The sequence below is a fragment of the Ochotona curzoniae genome, unplaced genomic scaffold (genome assembly GCF_017591425.1).
Source record: "Ochotona curzoniae isolate NIBS_2020 unplaced genomic scaffold, NIBS_Ocur_1.0 contig_66, whole genome shotgun sequence".
Classification (NCBI taxonomy): Eukaryota; Metazoa; Chordata; class Mammalia; order Lagomorpha; family Ochotonidae; genus Ochotona; species Ochotona curzoniae.
Genome location: NW_024466512.1, coordinates 266,260 through 281,152, shown reverse-complemented (window position 1 = coordinate 281,152; position 14,893 = coordinate 266,260). Strand labels below are relative to the sequence as shown.

General features: G+C 57.8%; 1 protein-coding gene across 1 annotated transcript in view; it reads right to left on the bottom strand.

Moving 5' to 3' along the window:
- Window positions 1-14,893, bottom strand: part of CFAP46 (cilia and flagella associated protein 46) — a 46,050-nt gene that overhangs the window by 10,206 nt on the left and 20,951 nt on the right. The window contains exons 25-39 of the mRNA XM_040992475.1: window positions 14,605-14,689; window positions 13,475-13,613; window positions 13,099-13,282; window positions 12,630-12,807; window positions 11,593-11,798; window positions 9,071-9,190; window positions 8,660-8,809; window positions 6,480-6,628; window positions 5,934-6,032; window positions 4,088-4,232; window positions 3,477-3,623; window positions 2,302-2,532; window positions 2,120-2,226; window positions 788-964; window positions 449-590 (exon numbers count right to left, since the gene is read on the bottom strand). Of these exons, the coding sequence (XP_040848409.1) occupies window positions 449-590; window positions 788-964; window positions 2,120-2,226; window positions 2,302-2,532; window positions 3,477-3,623; window positions 4,088-4,232; window positions 5,934-6,032; window positions 6,480-6,628; window positions 8,660-8,809; window positions 9,071-9,190; window positions 11,593-11,798; window positions 12,630-12,807; window positions 13,099-13,282; window positions 13,475-13,613; window positions 14,605-14,689 (2,259 nt within the window). The remainder of the gene's footprint in view (window positions 1-448; window positions 591-787; window positions 965-2,119; window positions 2,227-2,301; window positions 2,533-3,476; window positions 3,624-4,087; window positions 4,233-5,933; window positions 6,033-6,479; window positions 6,629-8,659; window positions 8,810-9,070; window positions 9,191-11,592; window positions 11,799-12,629; window positions 12,808-13,098; window positions 13,283-13,474; window positions 13,614-14,604; window positions 14,690-14,893) is intronic.

The window sequence follows — 14,893 nt, the reverse complement described above, 5'->3', positions numbered from 1 at the left end:
GTGAGCACTGTGAGGTGTGAGCACTGTGAGGTGTGAACACTGTGAGGGGAGCACTGTGAGGTGTGAGCACTGTGAGGTGTGAGCACTGTGAGGGGAGCACTGTGAGGTGTGAGCACTGTGAGGTGTGAACACTGTGAGGTGTGAGCACTGTGAGGTGTGAGCACTGTGAGGTGTGAGCACTGTGAGGGGAGCACTGTGAGGTGTGAGCACTGTGAGGGGAGCACTGTGAGGTGTGAGCACTGTGAGGGGAGCACTGTGAGGTGTGAGCACTGTGAGGTGTGAGCACTGTGAGGTGTGAACACTGTGAGGGGAGCACTGTGAGGGGAGCACTGTGAGGTGTGAGCATTGTGAGGTGTAAGCACTGTGAGGGGAGCACTGTGAGGGGAGCACTGTGAGGTGTGAGTACTGTGAGGGGAGCACAGCTCTGTACATAGGCTCAGGGCTGCACACTTACCTCCTGCAGCGACAGTAGACCCTGGACAGTGTGGAACATTTCCTCCTCCTCTGCCACGGCCCTCTGCACCAGGTGGAAGGCGGCCAGGTGGTACTCCGTCTTCCGCTGCTCATCCTCCTCCCTCTCAGCACACAGCCTTGGGGCAAAGCACAGGTCACCTACATCACTGCCCCGCATGGCTCACGAGGCCCAGGGGACTGGGAACACCTGGAGTCTAACTGGACATGACAGACCTGGTGACTCTCACAGGGGTTTCTAGAAAAGGTGCCAGGATGGAGTAGGACGCCTCAGCCCTGTGCACATGGCCCCGAGTAGCCCTGCAGTGTGTCACACCTCTTCACGCGTGCTCGCTCCAGCCTGATCTCCACTCCCTTCTCCTTGTAGCCGCAGCTGAGGAAGCGCTCCTCCAGGTCCTGCAGGCGGTGCTCCATCTCGTTCAGCAGGACCAAGACCCCGGGAGGCTCCCTGTCCACTGCTTCCAGGACATCCTGGATCTGGAGGCTTACACACCTGCCAGAGGGCTGGCATTCAGGGCCTGCTAGGGATGCCGGGCGGAGGCAGCAGACATTCCACGCCCCAGTCCCACCCCATGACCTCATGCAGTGAAGGCAGTGACTAAAGCTACACCCTGGCCCAGCCTGGCTGCCACAGTCAGGTCTACAAGTGCTCTCCTGAGCACCCACTGGGGAGGAGCAGCTGTGTGAGGTATAGATGCAGGTGGAGCCAACATGCAGGCTGGGTGTTTCCAGGACATGGACAGAGCCACCTGGGCCATGGACAGAGCCGTCCAGGCTGTAGACAGGGGAGCCAAGCTGTGAACAGAACTTCCTGAGCCATGGACAGAGCCGCCCAGGCCATGGACAGAACCACCTGAACCATGGACAGAGGAGCCCAGGCCATGGACAAGGGAGCTGAGCTGTGGACAGAGCTGCCTGGGCCACGAACAGAGCCACCCAGGCCGTAGACAGAGCCACTGGGTCATGGACAGAGGAGCCCAAACCTTGGCAATGTGACTGCTGTTGCCAGAGCATGGAAGGTACCTCTAGTGGACCCTCATGGCAAGAGCCCTCAAACATTCTGAGCTCTTCCCAAGGCCAAAGTCACTTTCCCAAGCAACAAGACTGACCCATGGATGGAAGTTCTCTCAGAAGCAGTCTGAAGGGAGCATAGGAAGCATCTGGAATCTTCTATATGTAGAGTGGGTACAGTCTGATCATGTGGCTCTGAGCTGACAGGGTAGGTGTGTGGCCAGCCCGTGATCCCTGAGCTGCATGGGTGTGGCCAGCCCGTGGCTTCATGAGCTGCATGGGATGGGTGCGGGGCCAGCCCGTGGCTCCCTGAGCTGCACAGGGGTGGGTGCGTGGCCAGCCCGTGGCTCCCTGAGCTGCACAGGGGTGGGTGCATGGCCAGCCCATGGCTCCCTGAGCTGCATGGGATGGGTGTGTGGCCAGCCCATGGCTCCCTGAGCTGCATGGGGGTGGGTGCGGGGCCAGCCCGTGGCTCCCTGAGCTGCACAGGGGTGGGTGCGTGGCCAGCCCGTGGCTCCCTGAGCTGCATGGGTGGGTGCGTGGCCAGCCCGTGGCTCTCTTGACTGCCACAGGTGAGGATGCGACCTAGCACCCTCAGTGGCAGGAGCACACTGTGACGTCTCCAGTGCTAAGCTACCTGGCTTCCAGGTCAATGGTCATGAACTCCAGGAGAGGCATCCGGTTGGGTCTCTCTGACTTGAGTGTGTTGATGGTGTCAATGAGTTTTTCAAACAGGTGGCAAACCTGAGGGTGGCACAATCAGAACATCACCATAGCACACAATGGCCAAAGGATGCAGTCCCACAGCCCCTGCAGAGCAGTGCCCACCATGCCCGACGGGTTTCTCATGTGGGTTTTTCTTCTGCCATCCGCCGAAGACAGGACAGTGTCTGCCAGGGCCAAGGTGGACTGGTACCAGAACTCCTCATCACCACCCAGCTGTTGAGCCCTCTCAAGCATCCTGCTGGCTTGCCCATGGTTCTGCTCCATGCTGGCTAAGCGTGCCAGGAGGAACAGGCATGTGGCTTCTGCACAAGGGTCGCCAAGCTCCTAGAGGATGGAGAGAAGTGGATGTGCATGCAGGGGGTAGAGTGGACAGTGCACACACAGGACAAGGTGGACACTGCACACAGGGGACAGGGTGGACACTGCACACAGGGGACAGGGTGGACACTGCACACACAGGGACAGGGTGGACAGTGTATACACAGGGGACAGGTGGACAGTGCACACAGGGGACAGGGTGGACAGTGCACACAGGGGACAGGGTGGACAGTGCATACAGGGGACAGGGAACCATGAACACGCGGGAACTGGGAAGGATAGAACGTGCATGGGAGTGGACATAGGGCTGTCAGGTGGCTTCAGTGGGGCTGGTGCCTGGACACAGCCAGCAGAGCCTTTCCGTACCGAGGAGCGCAAGTCAACCACAGGGGACACAGCTGGCTTCATGTCTGTCATGAACACTGGTGGTGGAGCCCAGCCACCTTCTGGCAACTTTGCCTGTGAGGCCACCCTCAAGAGACGTCTCCAGATGTAGTGTCTCAGTTCTCCTGGTATCGGAGTTGACACAGGTGGCTAGGCCAGGAAGGCGGCACACACTGGCACTCACAGCTGCCTAGGAGCTGGCAGAGAGCAGGCCTCCCATGCCTGGGGGCCAGGCTAATCTCACACCCTCTGAGGCCCCCAGTGGACACTGGGAGGGGGAAGGACAGCCTGACCAGTCACATGGACCATGGACCTGGCAGCCCCTGGTGAGTTTGCCATCTGGGCTAAACAGGCTCTGCATTCTCACCCCACATGCACCATCAGAGAAGTGAGAGGTGCGGGGCCCGGGGGAGCAGTGGGACAGGACAGCAGGCAGGGTGGCAGTGGGGACCCAGGCCACATGGAATGGGCTGCCAGGAATCAAAGCACTTTCCAGAAGGCCCAGCTCCCTGACAGAAGCCTCTCAGCTTGCGTTGCCAGGGACACCAGGGTCTGGGGCTCCGCACCTGCAGAGCCAGGTGAGCCTCGGACAGGAGCAGCCGTGCAGGCTGCAGCAGGGCCATCTCCAGCAGGACTTCAGCCTTCATCATCCACAGCTGGGGGAAGCACAGCCCATCCAGGCCCCGCCTGTGCTCGCCATGCACCTTCAGGATCTATAAGACATGCAGCCTCACAGCCCTCCTAGGAATCCCGTGGCCTCCCAGCCTGTCCCCTAGAACCCTAATGCCTCATTGCCTGCCACTGTCCCTGTCCCCCTCCCTTTAGGTAGAGGCGACTCCTGGGCAGTATGGACAGGTGGTCCTCAGCTACCCATGTCGGGTCTGTCAGGTGCTGCCCCACCCCAGTGTCCTGGGTGGTGGGCACAGCAATTGGGGCGGTTATTCCCCTCACAGGCACACACAGAGGTAAGCCATGTGAGATGAGGGAGCTAGGACCTAGATGCCCTTCTGGCTCCCTGCTCCAGGTCTCCACAGTACCCCAGCCTGACCCCTAGCAGGGCTGCCAATCCACCTCATGTACACCGTGGTCTTGGTGTTCATCTAGGGGCTCCACCCTGTGTCTTCCCAAAGCCAGGCTGAGGGGAAGCAATCTACGCCTCACAAACAGCGTGGGTCACCTTGTCCTGAGCCACAAGCACCCTGGCCTCGGTGGTGGAGGCCGTGGGGGTGGTGGGGGCTGTCTGCTCTTGCAGGGTGGGCATGTTCTCCTCCAAAACAGGCTCCTTGTTCTTCTCTTTCTTTAGCGCAATTTCTTTCCTGCAGCTAAAGCACAGATCAGCATGGGGGTCAGGGAAGGTCACCAAGAGCCACAGAGCTAGGCACAATTTCTGTCCACCCTGTCCCCTGTGTACACTGTCCATGCTGTCCCTGTGTGTGCAGTGTCCACCCCGTCCCTGTGTATACACTGTCCACCCTGTCCCCTGTATGTGCACTGTCCATCCTGTTCTCATGTCTGCACTGCCCACACTGTCCTCATGTGTGTTCACCAGCCTTCCCTGGTGATGCCTGTGATCAGCTGCTTGATCACTCTGGCACACTGCTGGCACACTGCCCCCAGTGACCCCTCTCCTTGGTCCAGCATCATCCCCACCACCTCATCTGGCCCCACCATACCTTCTGTCAGGGACTCCTGCAGCTGCCCCCATGTGCCTCAATAGCCCAGCCATGGAACACGACCTCAGAGGAAACCCAGGACCAAATGGGAGCAGGAGGGCAGGAATTGCACCACAGCCATCCCAACTCCACTTACGAAACTCATTCCTGGAGACCTCTTTGGTGCACAGTGCTCAGCTAGGAGCTGGGAAAAGAAGCTTTGGTTCCTAAAACTGAGGGTGCTGCCACCTGCAGCCAAGACTGCTGCTGAGGGGGGCAGGTACATAGGCAACAGCTCCACACATCCTGCTGAAGACACCAGCAGGAGTCACCACCCCATGGGCCCCATGGTGACAGGTAAGATGCTCCCTGAGACACCATCCTCTCCCTGTCAAAGGTGACCCCACTGGTAGTGATCCCAACTCCAGCAACCTGTTGTAGGGCACCAGGGAGGCAAGTTTTGGGGTACCTGCTCCAGGAGGGAGTGGAGTGCCAGGCTCCTGGCACAGCCTGAAGGAGTCCTGAGAGTGCAGTCTGGGGCATGAAAGAGCAGAGGGAGGGTATCTCTGCACCCACACGCACTGAAGCTTTCAATCACCAAAGGTCAATGAATGAAATCCCATAGAGACAGAGTGACCTTCGCCATTGTCTGGAATTCAGTCATTTCATAATTGTCATGAACAACACATCACTTACTCAAAACCTAGAGACACATGAAGGGCTAAACAGTACACACTGCAGGAGTGAGCAGGAAGGACACAGACAGTGCACACCGCAGCAGTGAGCAGGAAGGACACAGACAGTGCACACTGCAGAAATGAGCACTGCATACAGCAATACATGCACAGTGCTGAACATACATGTCACAACAATCATTCGGTAACATGTGCATGCAACACACAGCACACACATTACAATGCGATCATGTAGCAACATGTGTGCAGCACGTGGCAGAAGTGCATTGTGACCTTGCAGCAGTTCCTATCTTTTGCCTGTGAGCTCTACCTGCAGCCTTTCTCTCCACAGCCCATTGTGCCCGAGAATGTGGGCTTGTCCCTGTAACCTCTTCTGTAACTGGACACCTAGGGTATGGACCTGTTCCTCGGGCCTACAGCCAGCTAGCTGAACAGCTGGACACCTGGGGTGTGGCCTGCCTCTGGGGCCTACAGCCAGCTAGCTGAACAGCTGGTACCCACCAGTTCTGGATCTCTCCAAGGCAGTATCCCGCTGGCACTGGGCTAAGGGATCCCCTGCTGTCCAGCCTTGGTGACCAACTAGGGGCCTGGGACTTCTTGGTGGTTGGGACCATGAATTAGGGCCTGGATGCAATGTCTGTTGATCTAGACTGACCGCTGTATGGCTCCCACACACCTGGCCTGCTCAGCATCACCGATATACGCCTGGCCCACCATCTCCTCATGGAAGGCGGCTGCATCCTTCAGCCTCAGGGCAGAACAGACATGGGCAAGCCTGCAAGGACAGAGAGCAGATATGTGGCCATAGCGTTGGAGACAGGGTGAATCAAGGCGTAGCCAGGACAGGGGAGACAGAATCAGGAAAGCTGGAGCTGAGCCGGATCACCCTTCAGGGAGAATAATCCATTCAGTTCCCCGGGGTTCTCTGTCAGTTACAACTTCCTGGGCTCTGTGGGTGGAGCACTGCCTGGTCCTTCCCAGCGCCAGGCAGGAGGAAGCTGGGATGCAGCAGGTGCCTGGTGAACCCCACCGCCTCTCCAGTCCTGTCGGGGAGGGTGCTGAGGACATGCTGCCTCCAGCTTGCCTTTAGGATCCAAGCACTGACTTGGTCTCCTGTGACTGCTCAATTCATCCTGCACGAGTGCATGCTAACACTCATGGACGACACCCCCCACCACACTGCCGTCCACTGGCTCCTGTCCGGGGTGTCAGGGGCACTGACCGCAGATGGTAGAGGTCTGCGAGACTCTTGCTGTCTACCACAGCATTGGCAATGAGCACGGCCAGCTGCAGCACAGGGACGGTGAGCTGAAGCAGATGCATCTCCCGAAGGGCCTTGACCAGGTGGTCCAGGAAATACAAACTGTACGTCTGCATGAACACACGTGGCAGGTGCTATGTCAGCATTGTGGTCAGCACTGCATTCAACGTGGACACACAGCAGGTGCCATGGTGAGCAGTGGTCACAGGGACACACAGCAGGTGCTGTGTCCGCATGGTGAGATCACTCCCACATCTAACACACATGACCAGTCCCATGCCTCACACATTCGCAAAAAGCACTAACCACTTCCGCGCCCAACACACAGAGCTAGGGTAGACAGCAGGGATCACGGCAGCTGATGGACACTTCAGACTCGGCTTCTAAGAGTCAGAGAACGACACAGCAGCAACTGCTAGTTGGGTCTGCAGATGGTGAAGATCCCAAGACGTGAGCCCAGGTGCCATGCCAAGAGGGCAGATGGGCACCCAAGTGCCCAGCAGACGCGAGTCAGGCCATCCAGGCCCCACCTTCACACCTGGGAGCTAAGGGCAACTGGGGCACTGCATCCAGGCTGGGCAGGACTTCTGGGTGGCATGCAAAACATGGGTTCTTAGAATACAATAACATTAATAAAGCTGAAAACTGATGAAGCTGAGAGGGAGGTAGAGGAGGGAGGGAAGGAGTGATGGGAAAGGAGGGAGGCAGAGAGGAAAAGAGAGAGAGGGAGAGAGGGAGAAAGAGAGAGGGAGAGAGGAAAGGATAGAGAAAAGGAGGGATGGAGGGAGAGAGAGAGAGGAGAGAGGGAGAGGGGGAAGGAGGAAGAGAGAGGAAGAGTGGGAGGTAGAGAGGGAGAGAGTGAGGTGAGGAGAGAGAGGGAGAGAAAGAGAGAGAGAGAATGGGAGGGAGGGAGAGAGAGGGAAAGAGAGGGAGAGAGGGAGAGAGTGGGAGGGAAGGAGGGAGAGAATGGGAGGGAGGGAGAGTGGGAGGGAAGGAGGGAGAGAATGGGAGGGAGAGAGAGAGAGGGAGGGAGGGAGGGAGAGAGGGAGAGAGAGGGAGGGAGGGAGGGAGAGAAGCAGAAGTGACCCTTGCATCCCTGCAGCTGTGAAGATGCTAGAACAAGTTTACCCCAGCACATCTGGGAATTCATGCTAAATGCAAATGCCCGTGAGAGACGTCACAGAAGGGATGCTTCCATGTGGCGAATGCAGCCAGAACCCTCCCCAGAGGCAGCTGCGCCCAGCCTCTACCTCGCTGGCAAACTGCCCTGGCCACCTGGTGAGAAGTGGGTTACACGCTGCCTGCAACACAGGCACCTTGCCTCAGATCCTGACCCTGGCACCCCGCATCACATCCTAGCTGTTCTGCTGCCCATCGAGTACCTGCTAACATACTTGGGACTGTGGCACAGACAGTCCAAGCGCCTGATCCCTGACACCTACCGGGGAGCTGAGCAGAGCTCCTGGCACCTGGCTCTGGCCCAGGCTGGCTCTTGTACCATTGTGGAAAGTGAATCAGGGAAGGAGTATCTCTCCCTTCCTCTCTCCCTCCCCTCTCTCTGGCTTACTACAGTGGAGCAGATCCTCACATCCCCCAAGACGCCAGCAGGCAAGGTAGGAAGTGAAGTTCCGATGTGGCCACTGGCACTGCAGGCAAGGGCCCTCCAAGCCCAATGGCCAGGTTAGTGAGCACTGAGCCCCACGCTCACGAGAACGCAGGTGTCTGATGGCCACAGGGGCCTGGACAGCAAGCAGGGGGAGGGCACGTATGGAACCCTGAGAGAAGAAAGAGGGGCTGGTGACTTTGCTGGGCATGCCAACTGCATTCTGCCACCTTCACTGGCATGCGACTCTGGTGCAGCAGGCACAGCCATCAGACCAGGCACAAGGTCCCAGGGAGTGCCAAGGAAGACAAGGACAGTCCCTGGTATGCAGGGGACTGCGTAGGAGCCAGGGGTCACCACACCCAGGAGAGGCAAGCAGCCAGCTCCCATCACGGCTGCTCCCACCACCCTCATCAGTCATCCGCTGATGCCACCTCCTTCAGGTTGGGGCTCAGAACCTGCAGGAGCTGTCAAGGGGTCAAGGGGGGTCAAGGGGGACAAGGGGGTCAAGGGGGACAAGGCCAGCCTGTCCACTCACTGGCTTCTGGATAGTAAAGGAGTTGATGGTGAAGTCGCTCTTGTCCTGTCTGAATACCGCCAACAGCTCCTCTGGACATGAGTAAGAGGCCCACTCCTCAATGCTGCTAGGCAGCTCTTCCGGCTGTCTGCTGGGAGCCGGGACCTGGGGCTGTCAAGGCGAGTGCGGCGTGTACATAAAAACACCTCCCCAGTGGCCCAGCCTCAGTCCACGTCAGCACCCGGGGTGAAACATTGGCTCATATGCAACTGCATGGGATTCTAGGCCCAGGACCACATAAGGTCAGCTCATGCTCAGCAGGCCATGAGCTCACCCACCCCCAGAGCAGATGTGAGCCTGTGTGCTAGCATCAAGCGTCCCCGGTGCTGCAGGACCCAGGCTGGCTGACACAGACGACCCTCGGGCTCCCACCTGCTTCCCACTCCTGCCCTTCTCCTCTTCCTTCTCCTTCTTTGACGGCAGCACATGGGAGCTGGTCACGGCCACCACCCGGGTTTCTGAGATGAGTTTTCCTGCCGTTGACAGGGAAACCTGGGGAAAAAGAAACCCAAATTTGCCACATTAAAGGCACCTGGTTGTTGTGGGCTAAGGCGTTGATTAGCACTCGTTAAGCTGAGCACCTACAGGAAATGCGCTTGCAGCTAAAAGCACCTGGTCTAATGGGACTCACTGGCATCCTATTGTTTGGTTAAAGGGCTTGGGGGGAAAGAGTACAAAAGGAGTAATAAAAGGAGACTTCAGGGAGACTTCCACCATCACTGGTCTCCTGTCGGTGCTTCATCCCCAGACCCTCTCCGTGTCCATGTGACTGGCTCTGCTGGCCAGAACACCTGGCCACAGTCCAATGTGGTAGCCTAGTAGCTAAATCCTTGTCTTGCATGCACTGGAATCCCATATGGAAACTGGTTCTAATCCTGGCGGCCCCACTTCCCATCCAGCTCCCTGCCTGTGACCTGGGAAAGCAGTCGAGGACGGCCCAGAACCTTGGGCTTCTGCATCCACATGGGATAGCCAGAAGAGGCTCTGGGTTCCTGGCTTCAGACTGGTGCAGCTCCAGCCATTGTAGCCACTTGGGGAGTGAACCAGTGGATGAAAGATCTTCCTCTCTGTCTCTCCTCCTCTCTGTACATCTGACTTTCCAATAAAAATAAAATAAACCTTTAAAAACCTAAAGCAACATGTGCTGGTTCAAGTCCCAGCTGTTACAAAAAGAAAGAAAAAAGGCACCTGGTCTCCACCTTGCCTGGGCTGCAGGTGCTCCCGAGTACTGACGCAATAGCAGTAAGAACCACAATCCCTGTGTGTATGTGCAGTGTGGTGTCCTCTGTGTGTGTGCAGTGTCCTCTGTGCAGTATACAGTGTCCCGTCTGCAGTGTCCTGTGTGTGAAGTGTCCTGTGTGTGCAGTGTCCTGTGTGTGTGCAGTGTACAGAGTCCTGTGTGCGGTGTGCAGTGTGCAGTGTCCTGTGTGTGTGCAGTGTACAGAGTCCTGTGTGCGGTGTGCAGTGTGCAGTGTCCTGTGTGTGTAGTGTCCTGTGTGTGCAGTGTCCTGTGTGCGGTGTCCTGTCTGCAGTGTCCTGTGTGCGGTGTGCAGTGTCCTGTGTGTGTGCAATGTCCTGTATCTGTGCAGTGTGTTGTGTGTGTGCAGTATAAATGTCCTGTGTGCAGTGTGCAGTGTCATCTGTGTGCAGTGTCCTGTGTGTGCAGTGTCCTGTCTGCAGTGTCCTGTGTGCGGTGTCCTGTCTGCAGTGTCCTGTGTGCGGTGTGCAGTGTGCAGTGTCCTGTGTGTGTAGTGTCCTCTGTGTGTGCAATGTCCTGTATCTGTGCAGTGTCCTCTGTATGTGCAGTGTAAATGTCCTGTCTGCAGTGTCCTATGTGTGTGTGCAGTGTCCTGTGTGTGTAGTGTCCTATGTGTGCAGTGTCCTCTGTATGTGCAGTGTAAATGTCCTGTCTGCAGTATCCTATGTGTGTGTGCAGTGTCCTGTGTGTGTAGTATCCTCTGTATGTGCAGTGTACAGTGTCCTGTCTGCAGTGTCCTGTGTGTGTGCAGTGTACAGTGTCCTCTGTGTGTGCAGTGTCCTGTATCTGTGCAGTGTGCTGTGTGTGTGCAGTGTTTTCTGTGCAGTGTACAGTGTCCTGTCTGCAGTGTCCTGTGTGCAGTGTGCAGTGTCATCTGTGTGTAGTGTCCTGTGTGTGCAGAGTCCTGTGTGTGCAGTGGCCTCTGTGTGTGTGAAATGTCCAGTGGGCCTGGAGGTTCAGGGAGGAGGAGGTATGGCCTGGTGGCTCCCAGGATTTCAGCGTGAGTGCAGCCATCCACAGAGGGATTGCATTAGTTCGACTTTTTAAATTCTAAATTATTTATCTATTTATCTATTTAGCTCCTGTGTTCCAGCTCACTCTCCACACACATGCATAGCCTGGAGGCCACACCAGGACATGGGAGCTCCAGCCGTCGACTGCTGCCTCCTGAGGTGGGAGGTGGACTGGAAGCCACCAGGCATCTGGTGGAGGCAGGAGTCCTCACCAGTTTCCTGCCTCTGGGGATGCAGTGCCGGCGTGAACACTTCAGTGGGGATGAAATATGGGTTTGTGTCTCATCTGTGTCATCTTTGACAGTATTTGGAAAATTCTGATTTTTGTGAAATGACTGTGGGGGTGTCTACCACATGGGATCCAGCAACCCACAGCAGAGTGCTGGGCTCCAGTGCCCTGTTGAAGCATGGCTGGGGCGGCGGCCATGACAGCCCGAGTGTGGGGGTCCTGCCATCCACTGAGAGGCCAGGGTGGAGTTCCTGACCCTGCAATGAACTAGCAGACGGATAGTCTCTGGCTGGCTGCCTTCCCATCAGTAGACACTCAGCACCAACAGCAATTTCCCAAAGCAAACAATCAGAATGACCACACCTTGGCTGGGGAAGCAGAAGTTGGGGCTCACCTGCCAGACATGCCTGAGGAAGGTATAGGCCATGAGGCAGGCATCCCTGTGGTCAGCAGAGCCGGGGGACACCATCAGGGCCAGCAGGATATGGGTGCGGGCCAGCATCTCCAGCTGCCTCACATGCCGCAGCTTTTCCAAGGACGCCGTCTCCAAGTCCTCGACCACTGGGTTTTCTGGGGCCACCTGGGTGGATGAGCATGGCCCTGCCAATGGGCCCCATGCCATGGTTATGACTGTGACGCCCTGCCCACTGCCTCTGGCCCGCCAGCCACCCCCAGGCCCTCCCATTATGGCCCTGAGGAAAGTCCTCTTCCAGGTGGCCTGGCACGCAAAGGGGGTGCTTATGTCACATCCCAGACCTGCCCCTCAGTGCAGGACCCTGAGCTGGGGTCCTGGGAATGGGGTGTACTCCCAACCCAGCCCAGGGCACCAGGAGACCGCATGCAACCGTGTCTGGGCAACCGCCCTGGGACTCACCCTGATCCCCCAGGGTTGGAACCACTCCCCCATCAAGGCCCCTGGGGCTCACGCCCTGCCCCCTCTAGTCCTCAGGTCTGCCTGGCAGCCTCCACTGGGCCCAGCTTCCTCTTCCTGCACACAGTCCCCACCATGACCTGAACCCCTCTTTGAGACCCCGGGGATCCCACCAGTCAACTAGACTTACAGTTCACAGATATGGGCCTACCCCAGAGGAACCCCTGCCCCCAGGGGGCTCTGTCCCCCCAGGAACCTAAAAGCAGCTATAGCCTGTAGGTTCCTGGGACACTGGGCTGCCTCCAGGGCTGCCATGAACGGGCCCTGACAGGCAGCAGACCCTGAAGTCCTGAGCATGGAACCCTTGGCCACTGACTAGGAGATGCCTGATTCCTGGAAGGACAGATAGAAGGGGTTGCCTTAGGACCAAGGGCCAAGATTTGAAGGAGGCAGCTGGGGCAACTTGGTTCACCCTCCAGCCTGGCCTTGCTCACCATTCAGCCAGGCCCTGCTCACCATGCAGCCCACCTCTGCTCACCGTCCAGCCCGACCCTGCTTACCATCCAGCCCCGGCTCTGGCTCTCGCATGGGGACATCCCCAGTTGGCTTCATGGCCAGCAGCATGTTAATGGCCCAGCGCAGGTGGAGCACAGCGTCCTCCACGGGGAAATGTCTGCTGTAAAGCCACTCGCTGAACTCCACGATGTAGTCCACCTTCTGCCACTCACTCTCAGGCTTCTAGAATTGAGCAGGTAAGAAAGTGGGGTGATGGCGAGGGCACTGAGCATGGATCCCAGCAAGCAGAGAAGGTGCTGGCTTATGCCACCCCTTGCCTCTTTCCACACAGGAGGACCTACCCTGGCCCAGCCAATGCCTGCCTACCACTCCATCCCATCTCCCTCCTGCACTGGGGCCCAATATCCATTACGCCAGCTCCATGGCATCACCACAGTTGGCCACTGTGGTGACTTCCCAAGACCCCTATTTGGCCCCACAGAGCACCCCTTCCTCCCTGGCCCAGCCGGCCACCTGCAGCGCCTGGACAGCATTCTGGTAGCAGGTGAGCTGGCTGTGCATGCTCTTGGAGTTCTGGGCCAAGCGGTGCCACATGTGTGCCAAGTAGTCTTCACTTTCATCTTTGAATTTCTGCATTTCCATCATGAAGTTCTGGCCGAGCTTGGCCTTGACAATGACCATGTGCTTGAAAATCAGGCTGGAGGAGAGACAGGGCAGTCAGTGCCAGGCTCAGACAGAGCCTTGGCCACCTGGCAGCCCCTGAGCCCAGCCTAGGGAAGGGAGAAGGAGGCAGGGCCCGCCCAGGGCAGGGGCTGGCTGGCTGGGGCAGTGCAGGGAGCCTGGAGGCGTGCAGACAGAGAGCACTGGGTGGGCACAGCTGGGCACTCACAGGCGGTGGGCTGTCCGTGGCAGCAGCTGCACAGCCTCGTCCAGCACCTTGAGGCCACCCTCCCAGTCATCCTGGTCTGCATGGCAGTGGAAGAGCAGGCCATAGAGGGCCACACGGAGCGAGAGGTCATCCTCAGCGGCTGGGATGGAGGGAGGAGCCGGGACTCAGAGGGGTCCCAGCACACAGCTGTCATCCAGATGCTGGCCCACCAGGACCCCCACCACATCAGTGCCTCAGGTAAGGGCAGCGTGAGGATGGCTTGCTGCTCCCGGCTTGCTCTCTGGTGCATAAGCAGCAGCCCTGGTCTCCCACCAGCCTGTGCTGCGCGCCCTGTCAGCACCAAGGGCTTCCAGAGGTAGAGTCGTGTGCAGGCGTGGGAGGCAGGCCTCGGGGCACATGGCTAGTGCCGTGGCAAGTCTGAGTGACCAGCTCCAAGCAGGAGAGCCTTGTGGGGCAGCATCGTACCATGCTGAGGCTCACTCTCAGTCTCACATCACTGGGACAAGTCACAGCTCTGGGTGTCTGAACATGTCCACTACGTGTGGTATGTTCCTGGTGTGTCCGTGTGATGTGTGTGGTCATGCATGTTTGTGTGCATCCTGAGTGTGTGTGATGTCTTACTGTGGTCATGTATATATGTGTGCTTGCTGAGTGTGTAATGCCTTAGCATGGTCATGTATATGTGTGCTGAGTGTGTGTAATGCCTTAGCGTGGTCATGTATGCTGTGTGTATGCTGAGTGTGTGACCTTAGCATGGTCATGCATGTCTCTATGTCCTGAGCATGTGTGTAATTTCTTACTGTGTTCACGCATGTATGCATGTGTTATGTCCCTAGACTCCGTTTCTGTGCTTCTTAGCAGAATAGAAAAGTCCACCGATTCTCTTTAGCCAATCAGCAGCAGCCATCATGAGGCAGAAGAGTGATATGGACCAGACACATGTGGCCTGGGTACAGAATTCCCACATGCAAGCACAGCTTATGCCATCCTGGAACGTGCAGTGGGCATCCTGTGGTGAGGACCACACCAGGGAGGCTTCACAGGAGATGCTGCCCTTGAAAGGCCCCAAAGTTCAGATGGGCCCTGTCCCCTGCTCTCCCTGCTCCCCTGGGTCTAAGTCTGCCACTCACCTGGGAGGAAGCTGCCCTCTGGGGTCCCCGCCACCTGGAAGTCCGCCGTTGGCCACTGGTGCAGCAGCAGCGTCTTGCCCTTCTCCTGGATTAGGGAAATGCAATCCCTGGTCACCCTGGGGCACACCTACCGAGTGTGTGTAGGCACCGAGTGTGTGTGGGCACACCCCCACACCCACCAGGCCTCTCACCAGCAGGTCATGGTCCCCTCATCCTGGAGGGAGTCCAATGCCGGGCTAGGACACACACCGCATGCGCACACACCTACTACCACACACAATGCCACAGA